The sequence below is a fragment of the Anoplopoma fimbria genome, chromosome 10, assembly GCF_027596085.1.
Source record: "Anoplopoma fimbria isolate UVic2021 breed Golden Eagle Sablefish chromosome 10, Afim_UVic_2022, whole genome shotgun sequence".
In the NCBI taxonomy this organism is placed as follows: Eukaryota; Metazoa; Chordata; class Actinopteri; order Perciformes; family Anoplopomatidae; genus Anoplopoma; species Anoplopoma fimbria.
Window position 1 is genome coordinate 3,847,433 of NC_072458.1, and position 25,236 is coordinate 3,872,668.

At 40.1% G+C, this 25,236-nt stretch overlaps 1 protein-coding gene across 4 annotated transcripts in view; it reads left to right on the forward strand.

The window, feature by feature from the left end:
- elmo1 (engulfment and cell motility 1 (ced-12 homolog, C. elegans)) overlaps positions 1 to 25,236 on the forward strand; it is a 101,240-nt gene that overhangs the window by 29,271 nt on the left and 46,733 nt on the right. For all 4 annotated transcript variants that reach the window (XM_054605821.1, XM_054605820.1, XM_054605819.1 and 1 more), the window contains 14 exons: positions 3,217 to 3,373; positions 9,976 to 10,016; positions 10,212 to 10,284; positions 10,387 to 10,437; positions 10,584 to 10,753; positions 14,135 to 14,170; positions 15,921 to 16,020; positions 16,679 to 16,830; positions 17,008 to 17,086; positions 18,570 to 18,620; positions 19,107 to 19,229; positions 20,195 to 20,323; positions 22,916 to 23,020; positions 24,443 to 24,551. In XM_054605821.1, coding sequence (XP_054461796.1) covers positions 3,296 to 3,373; positions 9,976 to 10,016; positions 10,212 to 10,284; positions 10,387 to 10,437; positions 10,584 to 10,753; positions 14,135 to 14,170; positions 15,921 to 16,020; positions 16,679 to 16,830; positions 17,008 to 17,086; positions 18,570 to 18,620; positions 19,107 to 19,229; positions 20,195 to 20,323; positions 22,916 to 23,020; positions 24,443 to 24,551 — 1,297 coding nt within the window. In that variant the 5' untranslated portion in view covers positions 3,217 to 3,295. The remainder of the gene's footprint in view (positions 1 to 3,216; positions 3,374 to 9,975; positions 10,017 to 10,211; positions 10,285 to 10,386; positions 10,438 to 10,583; positions 10,754 to 14,134; positions 14,171 to 15,920; positions 16,021 to 16,678; positions 16,831 to 17,007; positions 17,087 to 18,569; positions 18,621 to 19,106; positions 19,230 to 20,194; positions 20,324 to 22,915; positions 23,021 to 24,442; positions 24,552 to 25,236) is intronic.

Below are 25,236 nucleotides of genomic sequence, written 5' to 3' on the forward strand. Positions count from 1 at the left end.
CAGCTTACGGGGACCTCATTAGCTTAGCAGGTATATTCAGAGGGAGAGAGATATGAAGGTCTAAACCAAATCTCACAACCCTCAAATAACTGCTGAAAAATGTCATTCTAAACCACAAATGTGAACCTCATGGTGGCACAAGTTGAAAAGTCAGAGGATCAAAGGACCAAAGACATTGCAAATCATCCTGAAGGGAACATGAGTGTCTGTACAAAAAATCATAGTAATCCATCTCACAGTTTTTGAGATATTTCAGACAGACAAGCAGACCGACATTGTAATCCTTAAAGACAAAACATGGTTAAGAATTAGTCTGTTTAAAGAGTGGCAGTTTTATAGCTTAAACTGCCTCTCCATGTCTTCAGTCAGTATAGAGAAGGAGGGTAATCTGTGCATAGATGACTAACATTCTGTTTTCTGCAGAATAGAACTGTATGAATCACCCATTCACACATTCTCTGCATATGTACAGTAAGGCTAGTCTTTAGGGACACATTTTCTATTCTAACAGAGAATAAACAGGACGGTGCTGCTGATATTATTACAACTATACATGTTTGTTTTAGCAAGTAGTCCATCAAGTTAAGTTCTAGTTTATATCTATCTGTCTCAGTGTTTTCCTTCTATATTTATCTTTCTACATCTTATTCACCACCTTGCTTTTTTAAGAATGTGACCAGTAGTGAGAGAGAGACGCAAAACAGCTGCATGCACTGAACGTTACTGAAGGCAAAGTGTCTCACACAGTATTTAACAAATGCTACAAAACCGCTCTAATCTTCAATGAACACACTTGGTCAGAGCAGAGGGGTGGAGTGAGTCATATTTGGGGAGTTGTGACAAACGTGACTTGAGTATGACACGCGCTTTGGAAAAGAAAGATGCATCCCCATCTCGAGCTATTGATGCAGCGGCTGCCATGGCAACAGGCCCTTGAATAAAGGCTATGTGGATCATTATGGGGTGACTCGCACACAAGGCCGGGCCAGTCTCATTAGGTAAACAATCTTTAGATTAATACAGGCTCGTCAAACACACGCATGTAAATACTCACACAGCGCTGTTTGCACTGTACAGTAGGACACAGACTCTAGACGTTCACACAAAAACAAGTTTGGTCAGTGTTTTGTGCACACACATTTTTCATCACTCACTATTCATGCACACATGCTGTCTTTATCAACTCTCGCACTATTCTCCTCGGTAGTTCTCCCCCAAGAATCACCCCAAGACAGTCTTAATGCATTATGGATTGAGATTAAATATGAAAACCGGCTTCTCAACCAGGAACTAGGATGATCCAAGTTTCCGAGACAGGCTAGGAAGATAAATTATTGATGGCTTCCTCAGTCGGTTTTGAGTATATCTATGGGACATTTTCCACTTGATTGCTGTGTGATGGTGGGTTTTATTAGACCCCCTGCAAGCAGACCCAAGTGGCTTTACCCAGCTCCCCCTGTGGGGCTTTGGAGTGACTGTGATTTGGCAGTTTTTCCACCATGGAGCTTCTTACTGGCTTATTTTAGAAAGCCGCAGGGTTTCAGGTCAATCCGGCTGTCGGTTCCTCTGTCAGATATCGCAGTAGTCCTCTGCAAAGGGACAGGGGCCAGGGAGGGGCCACCCAGGAGGATACAGGTTCAATATTCGAATCGCATGACAGAGGAGTGAGTGTAGATGTGCTGTTTTTTATGCTTATGAACCAAGTACAGATTCAGAGTCTGTTTGTGTATTTCAGTTGCGTTTTGAGTAGTGAAAGACATGACAGTCTTTATTTCTTGTGTCTTTGTGGCTCACTGGAAAATGAATGTCCAACAAAAGCTCTTATCTCACCTTACACTCTGTCCCTCCTTGACCACTCTCCGTCCAATGCCTTTGCCTCCTGTTTTTAATTTCCATGGAATTTCTAATCCTTACTTTACCCCCTCGTCTGTTAAAAGACTAATTTGATATTGCAGCATAAAGGGGGGGGGACTTGAAAGCCAGGAAAATAATGAATATACTGCAATGTCTTGTGCATATAGCCTGATATCTGAAATATGCTAATATCCACAGATATATTGGTCTCGCCACAGAAAACATGACACAAATGTTTTCACAGGCTGTTTTGTGTTCACCTTCATGTGTCAAATTGGAGGAATACTCGTAGAAGCAGAGGAAGGATCTCTGTGCTATAAGCTGCTTTAAAAGCTGTTTCTTTCCTGTATGCTTACTGGCTATTGTGGCTAAAGTGCTGCATCATCACTTTAGTGAAAGAGAGATTTGAGCTGCTTTATCTCTCAAACTGCCGGGAAATGTCTGAAAGGAGTCACATACTTCTGGAAGTCATAGTGAAATGCTGAAATGCTGGTTAGTTTGGGTCTTTCTGCTGTGTTTAAAAGACTGTGAAACAGAGTAGATCTTGTTAAAAAAAACAATGTAACTTTTCTCTTCACTCACCTGCTGTGACCTCATTAGCAGTTAAACTTTGAGTTGAATTAAGTTGTCCCACCAGCACAGCCTAATGTTCTGTTTGTCTATAACAGCAAATTAAATTAGGGTTCTGCTCAAAGAAAAATCACCTTAGAGGACGGATAAAAATCTGTTTGTCTGCTTTAGTTTGTTTAAGGTGTAAGATGATAAACTGTGTGTTTGGAGATATTTGCATGAACTGTTTAGCTTTGAATATCAACCATGATGGCACACAAACCGGATAGTGTGTTCTAGTTGTGGGTTGATGAGGAGGGATGGCAGTTTATGCGTGTGGTTTCTATACGAGCACTGATGATGGACCCTTATACATTTCAGCTAGGGAGTCAGACCTCAGATGGTGATGGTGCTATAAGGGGCCGGCTTTTAAACGTGTGGGCATAAATAACAGTAAACTGGTCTAAGTAGTTCAATTGACTCCTTTCCTCTAAACCCTTAAATGTTGCATGAAAGTGAATTATTGGTTTGAGTTGTTCAGTAGCTTCTGCTGCCAATGTGAATTAACCAATTGCTGTTGAGCAGCCTGAGTGCAGCGCTGTACTCGTGTCTTATGGATTTTTTTCATCAATGCCCTCCTTGACCTTTCTCCATATTCCTATAGGACACTAATGCAAGCAAACTACTCAAATACCAAGACTAAGTTCTTGACTAATGTGCCTCTTTTATTTTTTTCCCTCTCTTTTCATTTCCCATCCACCTCTGTCTTCCTCCATCTCTTTTTCCATCCTCTCCTTCACTCTTGTCCTGCAGGTTTGGATGAGCTACCACCAGAAGTAGTGACAGAGGGGTGAGGCCGCGAGTCCCACACCACCCAACTCCCCCGTCAGCCATGCCGCCGCCGGCAGACATCGTGAAGGTGGCCATTGAGTGGCCGGGGGCTTTCCCCAAGCTCATGGAGATAGACCAGGTAGGTGTCTGAGCACAAAAAAAAGACTTATCAGCACATTTACTGTCCTTTAAATCCACAGAGACCTACATTTAGAAGACAAAACCAAGCAAACCTTCTGTCTGTGTGACACTCACCTTGAGAGTCCTGCTTGTTTTGTCTAAACACAGTATTTGTACAGTAATCCGCTGCTGTGGATACAGTGAAAGTCGTTAAGATGTGTGTGGGGGTGTGTGTATGTCTGGAAGGGTTGGCGGATGCGATCAGAGCATGAGCCATCTTTGTTTCTTTACAATTATACTAATTACCAAAAGGATGTGCCTTGATTAACAAGGTTAAACAGGCAACACAGCCGCAGCTTTGACGTAACCATGAAGACATTACATTGAATGTGATGGTGGAGGCTCTTTTATTAATGATTAATCTTAATCTTACACCATGAATTTAAGATCTATAAACTAATTAAGCTCAGAGGTTAAAAAATCTCATATAGAAGGAAAATGGACAAAACATTCAAATAGCAGGCTTGTCATCTTAAGCTACCGTTGACATTAAAATGACACAGGGAACATTTTATCAGCTCTGGCTTATTAATGTTGATCCTGTAATTGCTAAAATGATCTTTTTTTCCTGTTGTCTGGTAAGGGATCTTTCTAAATGAGATTTTTTAAGCCTCTGAGCTTAATGAATTTATAGTTCTTAAATTTATGCTGTCAAAATAATATGTGAGTGAAAAGACAAAACACCCTGTAACACTTCTGTACTACCGCAGGTGTGTTTTGTGTTTGTGTTCAAACAGACGAACAGAGTGTGATTCTTATTTTTGGAGGCATGATTTAGCTTATGACGTTGAATTAAACTAAGGTAAATCTCCCAGTGGATCTTTTATGGATATGAAATTGATATTTTATTTTCATAATAGCTCTGAATCCACATCTCTAGAATTTACAGCAAGTAGTGCATAAAATATAAGAAGGTTACACCTATTAATAAAATATGTAATGATACATATTTAATCATCAGTTCATGTCTTCAGGTACTCATCTAGTTTTCTAGTTGTAGCTGCCGGTTGTGAACGTTAGCTAGCCCTAATAACAGTTAAGTTTTAGTGTATATAGCAGGTCTTAATTTAATGGGTTTTTTTTAGTTTTAGTTATGTATAACTTTAATTAATTACTACTTAAAAGTACTGAAAACTAAACCCAAATCAGAATCGAAAATGTATTTGATACTGGATGTGGATTTGAATAATAAAATAAAGAACTTGTCATAATGTGGTGGGCATTTTCAGCAATACCAGAGATAATTTTGATGAAACTAATGGAATCTCTGGTGATAAAATCCAAATGCTAATGGCCTGATCAGTGGCTATGAGAACATGTGTTTCAACAAACGGCTCAAACATGAATTCTCAGGTAAAGGCAACGCTGTAGAGCTCATCAGCGTCAAACAAACAGCGGATGACATTCTAATGAAATGATTAGTCCAAACAATACCCACCTCATGTGGTGACAGGGTGACATGTTTACTGTTGCGTTGTTTGATTACACATACAGTGTGTAAAATGGCCTATTCTCTGTGTGACTCACAGATGGGCTAATGATTGTACAAGCTATGAGTCACCGTGGCAACTGGAGCCACGATTACCCTTCTCAATGGACTAACCACTGAATGAGGCATTGAACTACGGAGTACATGTGCTTCTGGGTTTGCCGTGAGGTCATTAAGGCGCGCAAGTGTACATTTAGGGATGTAGTTTTTAATGACCCGTTATCAGCAGGGTTTCGCAGTCTGAATTGTTCAACGTCTTTAGCTCCAGTTTGGTCTTTCTTTCGTCTTAAAGCACCTCTCCTCCCCCCCCTTCCTCCGCTCTTCTCTAATTCTCTTTTCTCTCACTGTCATCTTTCTCTTGTTCCTCCTATCTGTTGCATCCTCCTCCTTGTCCTCCTTTGGCTTTTTCTCCTTCTCGTTCCCCCCTCTCACTCCTCCTCCCCATCTTTTGTTGCAACTGTGAAACTTGCGCTTTTGCCTCCTACAACAACAGCCCCCACCTCTTCTACATCCTTCTGCATCTCCTATGTACAATAGACCCTGCAGCAGCATATGGCTGTCTGAGTCATGCGATGGGGAGTGGGCTTCATGTGCTCGTGCTGTCTTGAGACTGTGTGTGTGTGTGTGTGTGTGTGTGTGTGTGTGTGTGTGTGTGTGTGTGTGTGTGTGTGTGTGTGTGTGTGTGTGTGTGTGTGTGTGTGTGTGTGTGTGTGTGTGTGTGTGTGTGTGTGTGTGTGTGTGTGTGTGTGTGTGTGTTTCTCTGTGGGTACAACTCTGCATTAGTGAAATTGTGTGGGTGTGTTTGCGTGGCAACACACATACTTGTTACTATGTGTGTGTGTGTTGACATCACTTCTCTGTGTATACATGTATCCATCTGTATGGGAGATTTTTTTCTGTGTTTGTTTGTGCTCCTCTGCAATGTGTTTAGGAACCTCTGCGTCTATGTGTGTGTGTGTGTGTGTGTGGGTTTGATATTGTGTGTGTGTGTGTGCATAAATTACACTGTGATTTCAGCATTTTTTCAAATACCTTCAATACCCCCCAAAGGCACGAAAGTCCGACATTTGTGTTGGAACGCTGGGGAATTGGTACAAGTGCAGACTGTTGTAATGTTGTTTTTTTTGTCAGAAATGTAATATAGAACAGGAGGAGGACAAGGTGTTTATGTCTGTGGGGAGAAAATAGGTTTTGCCGACAAGCAGGAGAATTTAAGCCAAACTAAAGGGAAACAAAATGTCATGGTATTTGATACACTATGGTGTGAGGCTGTATAAAACTAAAATAGATCTTAAACCTTTGTTTTAAAACAGTGTTGTTAGTTATGCAAACATCATAGACAACATAGCTTCTTTAAACCTGCATTAACTGATTTGTTTTGCAACTCGGGCAGCGTTAACAAGCTGTAAACACCATACAGACATTCCATCAGCTTTTGAGCAGATGTGGCAAACTTGCTTGTAAACAGTTGCTAATTTACACATCCAGCTGTTAAGGAGAAATATTACCATTCATTCTGAATTGTCTCTGGCCATCAGATGAATATATAAGTCCAATTTTCACCTCTTTGTAGCTCTGTTTTGTTCTCCACCAACTCCTGAGGGAAATATAAGCTCTTGAGCTGCTATAAATGTTACACTTTATCGACCAGCTAGTCACTAACTTTTTCTATCTGCTGTTTGGTCCTAAGCAGGTAGTTTACAGTGGGTTTAACAAAACTTTGTCATTGCAACTGAACAACAATGTTGAGAGCATTGAGCGCGGATCAAAACATTAGTTACGGCCGATAAAATGAAAAGGATTTTCTATAAAGAGCAGAGAGGAACTGCAGAGTTAAATGATAATTATCTGTAGGTTCTTCACTATGAGCAACACACACATTTTACATTGTCAATCAATTCACTAAAGATATAAAAAATGTTGGTTTTAGCAGCTTTTATACATTTTGTGCTGACAGTGTTTGGGAATTGCTGCAGTTGAATGTGGCAGTGAATCAGACAGGGACAGAATGTGTAAGAAACCAAAAATAAAAATGAATTAATTTAGTTTTCTATGGCCTCTGGGGGGACATTTTAGTGCGTACATAATGACTCTAGAATAGCAGCAAAACATTTTTTTTTAGGAAGCAGAAAAGATGCAGCAAAATGTACCCATGTGTGTAATAATGGTTTCTAATGTCTGTAATGAATGTGAGACCGTACTGCCACAGGTCATTGATACGAGCAGGTAAAGTTGACTTGTTGTGTAACTGAATGACCTTGGAAAGGACAAGATGAAATGTATCTGCTATCTTTCAAATTAGAAAGGAGAATTGTGTCAGATAACAGGAGCTAAAGAACATCGGATTTAATATAATGTATGTTTCAGAATACTGTAAATTACAGCTTTGCTTTTCACATTTATACCAATGCACAAGGTGAATCGTTTAGATAAGAGCTACAAGTAAGAAACGAAGATGTGGTGGGAAATGTGATGGAGTAGGGAAAGAGTAGTTAGTAAATGTGATAGTGGAGGTGGGGTGACTCCTGCATGATGAGCAGGCAAAAGCCATATGTGTTTAGACCTCAGAGGTAATGAGATAAAATGAGCAGATGGAGGCCTGAGAAGAAGAGAAAAGAGTTGTTCAAGTGATAACCGGGGAAACGTCAATTAATTACGATGTTTTGTGGATTTAAATGTAAACAAACCATTTCAAATTAATTATAAACTAAAACAGGCTGTGTATGATCATGTTTATTATTTAAATTTATGTCAAATAATCTAAATCTCTGTTGAGGTACAATTCAGAAGTAAGACACCATCTCAAAAGAGACAAACACATTTTAAAACAAAACCTCAACGTACCAGCTTCTAAGTGAAGAAAAACACATTTGAATGCACAAATTTAGAACTTAATCAAATACCTGATTTAAGTACCATAATTGTTGGAGAATGCAAAAGATCTAAGATTTGAACCGGTTATGTGACGGAACGAAGACTAAGTACAATTTTTTACTTATTACGCGTTCTAAAAAGTTTTCCACATGTGGTAATATGTTATTACCTTTTATGTTATTTAAATAGCAACTCATTTAAATGTTAGATTATTAATAATACAATTAGAAACTGGAAAAAGCTTTGATCATGTACGAGAGAGGGAATTGCTCCAGGCAATGCACAAGTGGTTTAATGTCTTTAAAAATATTGCAAACCTATGCTATTTCTTTGATGACTGAGCATATTAATGATTTGCTGATTTAAAAAGCTCCAGTAGAACTAAGAAATATCGAAACATTTGATGTATAAACCTAGATTATTATTATTTGATTATTATTATTCATGTTAAAAATGTCATAAAATTGCGTGTGTGTGTTCAGTGTAGTCTGGCAGAGTACTGTAGGTCCCAGAGAGCCTGAGGATGACAGCAGTGGCGAGCAAGCAGATATTAAGCTAATACCGCCTGGCATTATGCGCACACACACTCCCTATATTTGTCGCCTCATCCCTCCATATGCACTTTGCATGCTCGTCATTTTCCTCCAATCCCTCTTTCTCTCTGTTCAACAACCACTCTGCTGCTCTCTCTCACCATTATCATCCACTCTCCTCCTTCCTGTGTTTGCTGTTGTTTTCCCTTCATCTTATTCAGTTTGCGTAATTCTCGTTTTTTTTTAATCTTCTGTTCACATAAAAGCCCACTCTCTTCTTCTGTCACCTCTCTGCCTTTGTTTCCCTGTCATCTTCTGTGTGCCCATCATCCTGCCGTCATTATCTTCTCCCTGTAAATCTTCATCATTACAGCTTTTGCTCTTTGAAGCAGCGTCTTTAGTTGCTCAGGGTAATCCCCAGTGAAGCAGCAACACAATCATTGTGACTGTATAGAGAAGCTCACTTAATTGCTGCGTATGTGTGGTTGTATTCATAGGTTAAGTTTGTGCCTGTGTGTATGGATAAGAGACCCTTAACCATCCTTAAAACACTCTCTTAGCTCTAAACATCAAATGGGGGATAAGACATAAATGTAAACAGGGCCGGTTGATGGAGCGGTACTAGGGGCAGTACTGTATTCACATCTTTTACTTGAGTAAAAGTATCTGTACTACAATGTGAAAGGGTTGCTGAAATGTCCTAAAATGCTGGATTTCCCATAATGGAACTGAAAGTACGCCTGTCACGATAGCTACTTTCCTTGCATAATATATTGTCACAGAGATAATAGCATAATAATGTTAAAAGAGCAATGGACTTTTAATTATTTTAGAATTTTTACTCATTGGAATTGGAATGTTAAAAAAGTAATAATAAAATATAGATATAATATATGCAATTATTGCTCAATGCCCAAGTCTAATGATGGAAGGTAAACTCTGCTGTTTATTCTGGCATTGTTATGTAACTAAGAGACTAAATCTAAATACAACGGGCAATATCAATAAGTCGATAGCATGAAAATGATGGTGACAGGCCAAACCAAAAGAGCATCAAGGCATTGGGAAGATTTTCATATTTTAATAAATAGGAAAAAACGGAAAAACAGCATTATGTTCCACAAAGTAACAAAATATTTTATTTTTGGTGCCCAAACTTGAGTATCATATTGCCAAAGTTATCGAAAAAGTTTAAACAGTTACCAGCCTTACCATAGTTTAATCAATAAATACACGTACTATTTTAGAAACTGATCATATGATTTTTATGTAACATGTAACTATATGTGCCATATCATTACATTACAATAAAGTAAAAAGTGCAGTATTTCCTATCTAGTGTAGATTAGCAAAGAAGGACCTCTAACATAAACGTACTGTAGAACAGTACTAGAGTAAAGCTACTTAGTTTCCACCCCTGTGGAGCAGAACATCACAGCTGCTGATCTGGAAGCAGTTTCACATACAATAAAACCATATGAAATGGTGCAGTAGACATGGTCAGTGATCCCACATCAGCAGTCGGACAGTTAAATGCAGGCCCTTTTAGAACAGCCTCTCATTGTGTCAGTCCTGTTCTATAAAATAATTGCAGCTCAATCCGAGTTGACTACTATTTTAGGAACTTGGACGGTGGCCTAAATGTAGTTTTGCCTTTCTTCACAGAAAAAGCCTCTCTCAGCCATCATTAAAGAAGTGTGTGAGGGGTAAGTCTGCATTGGCTATTTAATGTGTTTCTGCATGCCTTTTGGTTGGAAAATAATTCTCTGAGGGCTTCTTGCAAAAGCCCTCTCTCTCTCCATCGCCATACTTAAATTCTATTAGCTGTATTTTACACAAGATGTTCTCCCCTTTAATACCAATTAGGCAATGCTTTTTTCCCTCCATCCAATGCATATTAGGTGGTCCTTGGGGAACCATGAAAACTTTGCTCTGCAGATTGCTGATGCCACAAATTTCTACATCACAGAAAAGGTTTGGTTATCTGTTTTTTAACTCCAGGCAGCAGTATCCAAGGTACATAAAAAAAGAAAAGTGCTCACTAACTTCTGCTTTTATCTTTGTAAATCTCCACAGAATCGCAATGACATAAAGAATGGATCAATCCTGCGCTTGACCACCTCTCCTGTGAGTTTGATTTTTTTTTTGTTGCAAAATGTCCTTTATAACTACATAAGAACACTGATCATTGTGGATGCACAGAGAGAAAACTCACTTTTTATGATCCCAAGCCATTTGTTATTTATCATTTACCTTTTTACTTTCCACTTTAGTACCAGACTGCCATCCAGCTCCATGAACGGATCCAGTCATCCAGCATGGACGCCAAGCTGGAGTCTCTGAAGGACCTGGCCAATGCGTCGCGGGACATCACCTTCGCCCAAGAGTTCATCAACCTGGACGGCATCTCCCTGCTCACTCAGATGGTGGAGAGTGGGACAGAGTAAGTCAATTGTCCGACCAATTCTTTTGTTGATGAATTGATTAGGGAAGACAGAGAACAGTAGATTAATATAGGTTTCCTATACTAAGCTCATGATTTTTAATTTAACCTGACTTAATTTGATTGTGGGTTTTGGCAATGAATGTCTTGTCTTAGCTATCAGGTGGAGTTTTACATAAATCTGGTGTCAGTGAGAATCAAGTTTTTTTTTGTTTTTTGTTAGTTGCACTGTGCATTCTGATTTGTTAAGTTCATCGCAGCTCACTGACCTGCTCTCAGTTCAGTGACACTCCTCAAGTCATTTTTTTGCAGCAGCTGGCCCTCTGTACTTGCCTTTGGTGTGGGAATTAAATACAGTTAAGGATACTTTAGGAATTCATGGCACCACCGACACACTAGACAGATGCGTCATTTTCAGGCCGTGTTCATGAAGAGAACTTGTTTCTATTCTAACATTCACCTTGTGACCTGATAATGAGAATGTTTGTCCTATCTAGCTACTGAAAATAAAACTGCTGCCATGCAATCACTGATAGCAAAAAACATCTTTCCCTACCTTGCTGTGGAAATAAACGTCTTTGTTCGATATCAAACCAAACAGGAGACAATTACAGAGCCTCTCTTCAAATTGTTATGAGGTTGTCTTCCCTTTCAACAAAATATACCAGCAATAGAAAGTAGTCGGACAAAAACACAAGGAGCCCAACCTCAATAACAGTTCTTTCTGTCTCCATGTAATATCCCCGTGGTTGCTCTGTTACGTTTTTTAAGGGGGGTCTATGTCAGCTACGTCCAGTTGAGCCTACAGCATAGCTACGCAGGCTATCAAACAGGATCCACATCCAGGCCGTAATCCCGTTTCACACTCTAAAGGTGCCATCCAGAATCTGAAAACAGCAGAACTGGCTTGTGAAGAACATGCCCAGGGGCTCCTATTTGCCTTTACTGACCATGATAGTGACATTACACACAACGGAGAAGAGAACTCTGCGCTGGTTTCTGACTGTTCAGCAGATCCAACAACTCACCGTGTGTGTGCGATGGCAGTGGAGGGCCCTGGAGACCGTCTCAACTGAAGGTTAAAGCGAGGACATTTTTCGCTGAGGTGGATTTTCTCAGCCGTGATGCCAGTGGGAAGTGTGTGTGTGTGTGTGTGTGTGTGTGTGTGTGTGTGTGTGTGTGTGTGTGTGTGTGTGTGTGTGTGTGTGTGTGTGTGTGTTGTGTGTAGTGTGCTGTGTGAGTGCCAGGCTCCAGTCAGAGTTATAACCCAGAGGAAAGTTACAGTAAGAGTACAAACGCAGAGTGACACACACACACATGGACACATCAGAAATACGGTGCAAACTGTCAGGGAGGGCGGTCGCAGCCAACCGTCAGCAACGCTCTCATTTTCTGCATCATGCATCTCTCATTATTCATCCCCTTTGTACCCGGCGAGAGAAGAGATAGATTGAAGAATTGTTTGCTTGCATAAGGATTTTTTTTTCTCCATAGACACACAAGGCCAAATATGCTCTTAATACGGCACAGTAAAAACCCAAACAAGACACAAACGCACACTGATTAACGCTGGCAGGGAACTCTGCAAAGCATTTCAAACAATAATTGTTGCTGGATTCTTTTAATTGAGCAAAAATGTGTTAAACTGAAGGATTTTTTTTTTTCTTTCATGCTCCGGATCGTTTTGTTCTGTCTGTACATAAAGGGTCACATTCCGGTCGATGTTTAATGCCTTCTCCTCAGCAGAAACCACTCAATGTTCTCCTATTTCTGAGTAGGAGACGGCAGCGCCTCTAGCATTACGCTAACTTCTCCTATTTGACGGGAAATCATTGAAGCCTCTTCTCCTTTTTGCGTATAATCGTCAAATTAGCAAATATTTGACCCTTGTTTGATCTCACTGCTGGAAGCCATCGCGGCAGCACTAATGTTGACTCCACTCTGCTCCCGGCTCTTTCATTAAATATGTTTTTATGTTGATTAACCATCACATCAGTTATCCAGCACTGGAGAGTTTGTGTGACCTTTTATATATATATATATATGTGTGTGTGTGTGTGTGTGTGTGTGTGTGTGTGTGTGTGTGTGTGTGTGTGTGTGTGTGTGTGTGTGTGTGTGTGTGTGTGTGTGTGTGTGTGTGTGTGTGTGTGTGTGTGTGTGTGTGTGTGTGTGTGTGTGTGTGTGAGAGAGCAAGTGGCTCTGCTGCATTTCCATCTCAACAAAAGGAGCTTATGAAACACGTAAACGCAGATAGCTATCAGTGTCTGAAACACACACAAACACACACGCTCATTAGTGTGCCTGCCAACCAACTTAGCCAACTGTAATTATTCAAGAGGCTCAGTGCTGGAGACTCAAGAGGGCAGAGCGGTGCTGTGATCTAAAGCTTCTTCCAGAGATGTTGTACTGTATTCATGTAGAAATAAGTTGGCAGGCTGCTGCTATTGCATTTGCCCACACGAGCACCCCAAGTGAAAGGCAGACGTCGCCCTCTGCTGATTAAAACATGGAACATCTAATGTGCTTTGACTCAGTGGGTGTTCAGAATGTACAGTGCAACTTCAACCAGCTTAACAAGAGGTGGTATTACTTTAAAAAGTGACCCGAAGAGGGACTTTAGTTGTTGTTTTAAAGTTAACCGAAATCAAAAACAACTCATTTTCTCACAGATTTAGTTGTTCTTGCACTGTTTTTTTTTTTTTCTGCTGTTCAGTGGAGGTGAATGCAATTGTGTTTAAAAAATGTTTTAAAAAGTTTCCTGATAGCATGTCCCTGTGACTGTTTGTTGAGCGTTTTCATTGGAACTATGAAAACAGTGTGGACTAAACAGAGTAACAGGGACACTGATTCTGAGAAGGCACACAACGTTTTTTGAGTTTTCTCATTTATTTTGATTTTGATTTGGGAATACCATGGCATCCACATTTTGGTGTAGCCTAATTTCCGCAGCATTTTATATGTAATACAGGATGTGTCTTTTCTTGTGAAATGAAAGTGTTGTTTGATCATTCCTGTGCTCTTTGCATCTCTACCAAAGCTTGCTGCGTGACAGTGAAGGTTGGCGGCAAAATGCTTATTCAACTGTTTCTGCTTGGCATGCTTTTAAGGTCTGAGTAGGATTACTTGTTAAACGTGTTCACTATAGGTCAGTGTATGAAAGTTTATGTTGAATGAAATGTTGACATTTAATTTCCGATTGCTCTGTCTGGATTTCTACAATCAGAAATCATTTGTTTGATGCGTGATAGATTGGACTTGTTTGGACTTTCCGCATTATCTTGACTTCAGGTTGTGATGTTGTTATTCCCTGATCTGTTCTGGCTAAAAGATCAGGTTGTTTGTTTCCCACCTGTGACACCAAAGTTTCTCAAATCTTTGCAGACGCTATCAGAAACTACAGAAGATAATGAAGCCCTGGTAAGCCCCTCCCCTTTCTCCCCCAGCCGGGTGACATCATTGGCTCTGTGCTCTTCCTAACCTGCTGACCGAGTCTGCATGATTAAGACTCTGGCCCCAGTGCCTTATGGGAAATCATATATGTATAACACAGCCACTTCCAGGCTTCCATTTCTAAATCAGTGTCTCGTTTTATCTCATTTTTTGCATGTGGTTTTGGGCAAAAGACTAAAAAAAACTTCCTAATTCTTCAAAAAAAGACTGAAAGAAAGCCAAGATTTATTTCTAACTACGAATTAAATAAAAAATAACAACAACTGCAACTTGCGACAATGAATTGCTGTTTTTAAAATGAAAGGTTTAGTGCAGCTGCATGTATTATTACTGTACTTTTGGTACAAGCTTGAATTAAATCTTGGTGTTCTTTACAACACGGTGCAGCTCAGGGTGAGGGGATTGTCTGTCTGCTCTCTGTGAGGGGCTATTCAGCTACATTTCTTACTTTCTCTTCAACATTATTAGCCCGTAGCCTCTATCACCACAGGAACTTCATCCATCCATCAACAAGGTTCCCTTTATTCTCTCTAATCTATCCTCAGTTCTGATTTCATGCAGCATTGTGTAGTTAACTACAGTACTAAATGCCCAGAAAAGTATTTTTGTCCCGTGGGTTACTAATTGCCCATTCAACTGTTCACTAATCATCTACAATGCAGCAACACTGACCCATAATGAGTGGGTCAACCTCTCTGATGATCCACTGCAGGAATAATTGTATCTTGAAAAGCTATTTCTTAAATTGTATTATCCTCTGTGGTTGGTTTTCATTGCTGAATCTGATGGTGTTTCAGCTCTGCAGACTAACTTTAAAACGCATTATGAAATATGAAACTGAATTATCCGATTATTGAATCCTCAAAGGGAGTTTAGATAACTATATTAATATTACATATGGAAACATATTTTGCCTTGACTATAGCACCATAGTTTTTGTATATTTTCACGTCACCTTGACATAACGTATGTACAACAATAAAAACATAAATGTTTCATAATGGATGAACCAACAAAAATCTGAAGGGTGCAATGCCAATCTGCAGCAGTAGAGGGCAGTATTGTGAAACCTATAGGTGAAGCAAAAAACATCTGAAGTTTTGAAGTTAAAAGCTTACTGAACAGTTTTGTAACACAAAGTAGCAGAAATTACTTCAAGCAGTCTGACCAACCATAAGTTCTATAACCTTTCTTTTATTATGATTTCTAAATTCTTCATTAAGTACTTCCAGCAGCAATGTGTCTCGGATATAACAGCTGTTTAATGTGTTCCCTGCTTTGGCCTCCTGTGACTCTTGCAGAATGATTTATTTCTCCTGATATTTGTGTAACTGCATGACTTAACTCTGTTATGTAGCTTTCTGGTCCTGATTGAACGCCGCACTGTGCTGCCCGGCTCCTGCTGGCCTTCTGACGGCCCCTGCTGTTTCTTGAAGGCCAGTCTGTCTGCACTGCATCGCAAACCTCTTTCCCATTTCTTCCTCTCTCCCTGTTTTTTCGGTCTTTTTTTTAGTAAAGCCTGGTTGCAGAATTAATCCCGTGATCCTCTGCCCCCTCTCCTCCTCTTCGCCGCCCCTCTCTCTGTCTCTGCTGACCGCTCATTCCTCGTTATGTTCCAAGCCATCTGGGTTTTGCAGCTATGCACTGCTCCAAGCCATCTGCTGGAGAGAAGTTTCCTATGGTCTATGTGTGTCTCTGTGTGTGCGTTGTCTCGTAGTTTTGGCGACCTGCTCTCCTACACTCTGACGGCCTTCGTGGAGCTGATGGACCACGGCATCGTCTCCTGGGACACTTTCTCTGTGGCCTTCATCAAGAAGGTCAGCCGAGAAAAGTTTTAATTTAACAGGGCAGGGATTTAAGATACTTTTTTTACTTTCATTTATAATTCTATTGTTATACTGCCTATGTACTGGAAACGTTTAGATTTTACAGTCACAGAATGTCTTTAGGGCCCTCTGATAAATACAAGGTTGGACGTTTAGTTTTCTTTCTCCTGATCCAGTCATGTCCACGGGCAGCCCCTCGATCTGACATCTCTGCATTGATGCATGTGTATAGTTCCCGTTTGTGCATGTGTGTGGATTTATGGCCAGTTTGTTTAATGTGTGAAAATAACAACAATGTGAAAGATATTAATTCCCCCCTCGAGATGCTTATAAAGGTATAAGAAAAAAAGCAAACCAGTGGCATTTCTTAATGTGTTTAAACAGTCTGGTGATGATCTTGAAGTAAAATTGAAATATAATATACAGTTGACTGCTTTGCAAACAGATACTCTCTTTGACACATAATGAGCTGCTACTGCTAATGGAATGGCACAGCTAAACCTTTGCTTTAAATTTATATTCCCAAGTGCCAAAAGGAATTTTCCTCCATTACCTTTCACTATCTCTGTCTCTTAAAAGCATTACATCCTATAAATTATTTAGTGTTTGCTGCAGATCCTTTATCTCTCCTGCTCTGTCCTTCCTGCAGATCGCCGGCTTCGTGAACAAGTCGGCCATGGACACAGCAGTGCTGCAGCGTTCCCTGGCCATCCTGGAGTCCATGGTGCTCAACAGTCAGGATCTTTACCACAAGGTGGCGCAGGAGATCACCATCGGGCAGCTCATCCCGCATCTTCAAGGGTATGTGGATCAGTAGGCTGTATGAACACTTAATTAGATCGATTCATCTTTGAAACTATCAAAGTGTCTTTACATTGTGATAAATGCATTTCAAACCACACACGTAGGTGATAATGATCTACTTGTATATCACTATGTATAGTTAATATTCTTCTGTGTGCTATTTTCATTTCCCAGGACTGATCAAGACATTCAGACCTACACTATAGCTGTCATCAATGCTCTCTTCCTCAAAGCCCCTGAGGAGAAAAGACAGGTGAGGCTGCAGTGTGCACACACAGCACTTACTGCATACAGTATACTGTGCTGTACATCAGTATCATGATGTAGTGAGTGAGCCTTACGTGGTACAGTTACATGTGAACACATTAGCGTTTTTGTACTGTGCCTGTATGTGTATGTCATGTGTTTATAACCCGTCTCCAGTTTATTGAGACAGTAAAATATAGTGGAACAGTAGTGATTTAAACCAACCCCCCCTCATCCCCTACTTTCTCTCCACTCCTCTCTGCAGAAGTGACATTTATGCTCGACCATGCTCTCATTTCTCCACTCGTCCCTCTCCTTCCCTCTCTCACCTATATGTCACGCTTTGCCTCGTGGCTAATTACATGTTCCCTTGAATCAGCACCATAGGGTCCAGCGATGTGCTTTGACATTAATAATGAATGATGCAAACCCACAGCTTGTCTCCTATGCAGCACACAAAGTTAAAGACACGCTAGACTGAAATAAGCTCCACAGCATCACTGCATACAGATTGTGGCGCACGCAGATGTTGCAGTGCTTCTTTTTTTTTTTTTTTTGCTGATGCCAAATGTGCAAAGCGGTCGGTTGGCAGCAACTATAAGCAACTTAATTGGATTGTTTTAGGTGATAAGTGAACAACGTTTCCTCCTGCTCAGTTGCAGGCATGTGTGGTAATCTAAGTTTATAGCAGATACTTCCATTTCCATTTCTGCAGAGAGGCACTTTTATAATGTGATGTTATGGGATACTACCTGATTATCATGTCAGGTTATTTTATACGCAGATCGATCACAGATGATACATTTGAAAGCATGCAAGGGGCTAATGACACCATTTCAGTTCTCAGTTTGTGTGTGTCTTAAAAGACAGATGACAGTGTGTGTGTGTGTGTGTGGTAAGGATTTGACCATCCGTAAAGCTTTTATTATGATCCCCCAGTTTCCCACCATTCTGCTGACTCCGTTGCCTCTCCCCCTTCCTTCCTTCCTCCGCAAGCTGCACCACTGACAGAAAAATATTTTTTAACCCCCTCTCAGACTCTCTTTTTCACATTCACTCACTCACCCTCTCTGTCTCTCTGTCTCTGACTTTGTTTCCTCACTGCACACGATATGGTAGTTTGATGAGCACATTGTGGACATCCTAAATTGTCCCCTGACAGTAAGTGCACCCTTGATCAGCCCACTTTTTAGTTTGCACTGTAGAAGATATCAGTTAGTGCATTTAGTATCCATTTTTAAGATTAAGTTCTTCTTTGGGATGGCTTTCTTGTTTCATACGGCAGGTCACTGCAAACTTTGCAGTGTGCTGAGGCAGTTTCTGTTTATTTTGCCCGGATTCATTTTTCATGACAACATAGAAAACCTTAAAAAAGATATATCTTTTGTTGATCTATATCTTGTCTAATTTTTTCTCTGTCCTTCTGTTCTTCCTAAATTCTGTCTTTCTCTCTCTCTCTTATCTCCCTCCCTTTCTCTCCCCCTCTATAGGAGATGGCCCATATTCTTGCCCAGAAACAGCTGCGCTCCATCATTCTCAGTGTAAGTGTAACGATGCCCTTCTCCTCTCCATTGTACCCATCTGTCTCTCTGTTTCTTTATCTCTGTTCGGGTTTATGCCTCTGCACCAGAGTGATATCAGAGAGGAAAATGACACCTGCCACTTCCTGTCTCACTTTGCTCGTTATTATCTACTGTACTTACTGTCTCATACCTGTTCCCTTTTCTCTCTTTCATCCTCTATCTTGTGTTTAAATCACATTTCTTCCTCACCTGTTCCCAATTCTGATTTATGCTTTCTAATCTTCCTGATTCCCTCCCAAATCCTCTTATTCTCCATTTTTATCTCATACTGCCTTCTGACAAAATCCATGTCTCGTCTCTCTGACCCCAAAACCCGTCCTCTCACCTTCGACTTCTATTTGCACATCTAACACATCTTCTCCCCTCTCTGTCTTTCTCTCCCCTGCTCTTCCACCTCCCCCCCTCCTTCCTCTTCTTCCTCTGTTTGTCCTTCACACTGTGTAGAACGTGATCCGGAGCCCCACTCCCATCAACGACGAGATGGCCCACCAGCTGTACGTCCTGCAGGTGCTCACCTTCAACCTGCTGGAGGACCGCATGATGACCAAGATGGATCCCCAGGACCAGGTGAGGGGGCTGTGAATGATGCAGACAGGAATGGGTGACTAACGGATGGATGGATGGATGGATGAATGAAGGGATGGACAAATAGGGAAATGCCATAAAGGGAAAGGCAGGAACATTATAATCTTCTAAGCAATTTAAATTATTTGATTCACACAGATTTGGTAGTCACTAGCTGACTAGTAGTGATTTATTTTACCGACATGTCTTAAAGGAATTTACTAAAAAACGATCCAGATCTACTTTGTAAGCAAACAGCAAAAGGAAGTAATATGGTGTGTAACAAGTTACAGAATAAGGCTGGAGATATATACTTATGTTATTGTCAACAAACTATTGTCTCAAAAAAAGTAGTGCTTTAGTTTTGTCAACTTGACATGTATGTATGTGGGATTGACTCAAATTAACTTCAGTGCCCATGTTCATCATAATGAAGGAACATGTCACGTCGGGGACAACAATGGAGCTCTATGGCTCAGAGGAATAAAATCAGGCTTTGGCTGCACAAAATACATAGTAAGGGATCAATTGTAAGAAAGGTTCAATTCAATGTTGGTTTATTTTTTTTATGGGATTTGTTGGTGGTAAGAAAAATATAGAATATCACCAGACTTCTCTTTTGAAATGAGACTTTAGCAAGACAAAAATAGTCAGCAGTCAGAACATGTCTGTTTAACTGTAGCCTACATCACAGAAGAAACTTAAGAAAACCTTTTCAGGAAAAAAAGAACCAATTTTCGGGCAGTTTGGGCCTGATCCAGCTGGTTTTGAAAAAAAAAGTTATTTTAGGTTGGCCAAGTAATAAAAACAGTGGAGAGTCATGGCTGTTGGCCAGATTGCCTTGGGCACTGCAAGACCCCAGACAGCGGAATTGAAGCTGAAGCATTCTGAAATTACAAAATGGTGAATGGAAGAAAAGACAGATGGACTTATGAGCAGCACTTTAATATTCTTCTCTGCATGTGCAGGCTCAGAGGGACATCATCTTTGAGCTGCGGAGAATCGCCTTCGACGTGGAGTGTGACACCAACAACAGTGGCAGCATCGAGAAACGCAAGTCCATGTACACCCGCGACTACAAGAAGCTCGGCTTCATTGTAAGTTTGGCTCGTGTTTCAAAGGGTCACATGAAAATTCCCTCATTCTCTGATGACTTTCTCTGGTTACTAAACACACATGCACACATACACACACAACTCAAAACTGAGATCATAAAGTAACAGAAACGCAATTTGTAATGTTGGCTGTTAATTGGATGTGATTGTCCTTCACTTTGAAATCTGCAAAATAAAATTGATGTGGAATGCCTAGAGAAATTGGTTTTGTACAGTGGTAGAGGAAGTATTCAGATCATTTGTGTAGTTTAAGTAAAAGTACTAATACAATAATTCCAAAATACCGCTTTAAAAAATAAAAAAGTTCTACCCGCTTCGCACTCGGGAGAAGCTTCCGTTGGTTGCAATCTGCAACATCTCCGCTCGATGCCGCCAATTCCTACAGACCTTTTAATCTGCAAAGTAACTACTGCAGTGACTCAAGCTGCCATACAAATGTATTGTAGTTGAAGTATGAAAAAGCATAAAATGGAAATATCTGGTAAACCTCAAAATGAATTAAGTATAACACTTGAGTATATGTACTGAGTTACTTTCCACCACTGGTTTGTATGTGTTTCTCTGTTTTTATATATATTTTAACCTAGTTTTCTCTTACTAATCCTCATTTTGTTTCCTACTTTCTTTCTCAACATTCAAGCATGATCAAGTTTTAATATACTTAATGTGTGAGAGTGTGTGACTTTGTGTTGTATGCAATGGTCTAACTGTAGCATAAGAACTTGAACTAAACCCACTGTGGCTTGGTGTAAGCCCAGAGCTGTTTCGGGGCTCTTCCCATCCAAACTCCCACTGCAGTGTGCTCAGTAAAGATAAAGACAATTGGACTGCCTTGTGTCCACTAGTGCCGAGAAAACCAACCCTAAAAATCCTTAGTCTGCTTTCCATGTTAGACAGCTTGCAAAAACACAAACACACCACAATTGTCTAGATAGATCTTTTCGAGCTGACATCATTTGTTTGCCTTCTAATGCCTTCAGGTTGTTTAATTGGGGATTGTTTCACATACTGAAATACTTTTTTAGTCGCCCATAAGAGTGGTTTTCTTTTTTTAAGATATGCATGCCCCTGCATGTCTGTTTCTGTTTTAAGGCTATGAGTTTGCTTCCTGTCAGGAGGAATTACAAAACTGATGAGCTAGATCTCAGTGTCCTCCATTCCTCTTTTATCTTCTGCTTTCCTCTCTCCTCTTCCCATCGCTTTTCTCTTCAACATCCTGTCTCATCTTTTTAAACTCAAGATTAGCTTCAGAGTGATGTGTTTGCATGTGTATCTGTGGAGTTAATCATTAGTCGACTGAATTCTCTGCGATGTCTGGGAAGGATTAAGTCTGATGGACTGTGACAGCACAGGCAGCATCTATCTGCATATCTCATACAATATTCAGATGTTATGGGAGGTGGTAGTGTGGACGCTAGAGAAATGTGAGGAATGTTTTTGCAAAGTTTTGGGTTTGTTTCTTAATGTTTTGTGTATTTGTGCCTTTTAGGCCAAGCTAAAAATGTTGTATACTTGAAGTGTTTTCTGACCATTTTTAAAGCATAAAGAACATTTTTAGATTGATTCACAGATTATTTTTTTCAGGCACCAATCAATTTTATTCTATTCATTAATTTATATTCTAGATAGCTTCACTATACAAAGAAAAAACCCATGCTGGTCCATGCGTTTCAAAATGTCAATGTTTTTTTATTTTATTTTTTTTAATTCAATTAGTTTTTTTGGGCCTAAGATCTATCTAAACCTAAAAAATTGTTTTTTTCAGATAATAAATAATAATAAATATATATATATATATATTGACAGTTTTCTAGACAGAGCTAATAGATAATCGATCACAGTGAACAATTTGTGGGCTTTTTATAAAGTCAATTATTTTCAAGCAAGGACTGTTTTTAGAAAAATCTCCTCAGAGGTGCTTTCAAGGACATTTTGACATCCAGAGAGTTGACGCTGTACAGGATTAAAAATGAACCCAGAAGACGATCAAAAAGGAAATGAAGGATGTCCTGAAAACGTGTTATTCCAATCAACATTTTACTCTTCGGTGATGGGGTTCCTTTAGAAGATAATATTCCATGCAAAAAGATTTTTGGTTATGTAATATGAGCTATATTTGTTTTTGTCTTTTGGGAAGGGGATATGTTGGAAAAAGCAGATGTCTTGTACCTCTGCACCAATCAGAATCAGATTTGATTACAGTTGTGAGGTTGTGTACTTATGGTGCCAGGTCACTGCCAATCAAATCCAATCACACCACAATCACTCAATCCCGACAGAGAAGATTAGTCGAGTACCTATTACCTATTCCAAGAAAATATCAAGCCTCTTGAAGTTGAGATATTTATACTGCAGTGAACGTTTAACTGTTTTGACTGACCAAAACAGTAAAAAGTTGGAATATTGCACTTCATGGTGTGTGGTTCTTGAACTTCAAGTTGTGATTGTTTGACTGTTGCTTTGTGTTGGGAAAAATAGCAACATTCAGTGGATTATACCTAGAAGAATAAAGGTTAAAAAAAGATTTGGGTAGAATGTGTTAAAGTACATTTCTCCCCCTCCTCTGCCTCTCAGAACCATGTGAATCCAGCTGTGGATTTCACCCAGATCCCTCCGGGCATGCTGGCTCTGGATAACATGTTGTATTTTGCCAGACAACACCAGGACGCCTACATCAGGGTGAGCATGCACACACTCTTTCATATGCAGTTCTATCCCGTGTGGACCCACACGCAGTGCTCAGTGGTTTCTACGGTGTTCTATTCCTCCTCGTCACCTCCACTTCCTACCAAACCTTCTTCCCTCCAGCTCATTCACTTGTTTGTAGTTTCTGGCTCGTTCCCAAATTTTCTTTCAGCTAAAACTGCATTTCATGTAGTTGCTCAGCATAGGCGATATAAATGATTCAATTCCTTTCACTGTCAATCCCTGACTCCTGGGCAATGGACTCATGTGATATAGAATAGCTACAGTATAGTGTAGTGATTGTCTGTAATGGGACGACTTTCACTTGTGTGGTGGTAAGTGTTTGAGTTTATACTTGTTAATTCAGGTTTTTGAACCATTTAATTGTCCAGCATTCTATTGTAATTAAACCCTTTTTTGTTTTGTATTAACTGCACACTTGCAACAGTTTAATCACCACACCTGCAAATCTTGTGTTTGTGTCTGTGTACTTTCATAATAATAGTGTGTGACTCTCAGTCTCTGGACTTGAATGCGAGAAAATAAATGTCTTAGTAGTAGTGCAAACTCAGCCCGTATCAGTCAACCAGAGGGAGGAAACACAGCCTCCAATTTCCCAAATTAAACTGTCACCAGTTAAAATGATTGGGACCTTGATGGCCTCATTTATGGCACACTGCCACCATCCACATAATCAGAGTGAATATTTTTTGCCGTTGAGATTTCATTCCCTGTTTTAGGGCTTCCAAGCAGATTGTCTTGAGGGTCGGATAGGGTCAAATAATGAATAAGTAGTTTCAACCATTATGGAGATGTTTATGTGAAAATGGCCTTTCAAGCTGACAAGCCAGCCACTGTAAATCAATGCAAAAATATTATACATATACTTATACAAATAAAGCACTCTGAGAGTGCAAATCTGATGCCAAGTCCTCAGAAATCTTTTGTAGTCTTACCTTTAGGAGGATTTGAACATTCCTGTTTTTGGCAGCTCCTTGTTGTACTGCAGTGCCAAAACAGACATCGATGCATGACTCTTACATCCGGTGACAGTGAATGAATGGGTTAAAAGCAGCAAGATGCAATATCACATAAAGACTCTTTACATACAGTCGCAGACTTTAATCTGCATCTGGATCCAGATCTCTGAGCTATTTTTAATATTGCCTAAATTCCAGGAATAGTAGGAGCTCATAACAACTTAGTCATAGTAATTAAAATGTATAATGTTGACGTGACCCACCTATAGCCAAAGTGGCATCACATTTTCTGGATAGATCAGAGTTTTGTTCCTTCATTGGCAAATCTGTTATTGTATTTAGAGAGGACACCAAAACACATGTCATCAAATATTTGACCGTGTTTTGACCGTTCTGATAGTTCATGTCTGGCTTATTTGATTGTTTGTGTTTCTAGATCGTCCTGGAGAACAGCAGTCGAGAAGACAAGCACGAGTGTCCGTTTGGCCGCAGCAGCATCGAGCTGACCAAGATGCTCTGTGAGATTCTCAAAGTGGGCGAGCTTCGTAAGTGTACATCAGCAACCTTCCACTCTCGGTGTACTGTTGCTGCTAGTTCTTCTTTTCCTCACAGTTTCTGCAGAATGAGCATATAGACAGTCGAAAATAGCTCAGGGACCGCTTTGCCCAGAGATGTATTTACTTATATGCACAAAAATACAAACATCTCCACACACATCCTCACAAATACACACTTTCCCTTTCTGTTAGGATGAAAGCAGCCATTATGCTCAGTAATTGTGCCGCCAGGAGTTCATTATTTAGTGATGCACCTCGCCCCCATTGAGCCCCTTTCAGCCTAATATACCGCCTCTGGGAGGCACACTGTGCAGAGAAAGAGACGCTGTGCCCACGTCCACTCCAAATTGATGTGCCCTTTTCATTTGTCTTTACTTGTTTAAATGGCTGAGTTGGTCTCAGTTCCGCTCCAGACTGACCCCCGTGGCTCCCTGTGGGGAGGGAGACGGCATTCTTAGCTCAGTTTAAAACTGATGTGCCCTTTTCATTTGCTCATATCTTTTATTTTTTTCATGGAGGATTTAGACTTTAAGATTCATTGCAGGTTTCTTCACTCTGGTCTGCAAATTGCAGCAAGGGACATTAGACTTCTATCCATTAAAGAATAGTGTCCACTCCTGTATCTGTGCTGTTAAAAATGCTCAAAGAAATGTCATCTCGATTTTCTCATCTG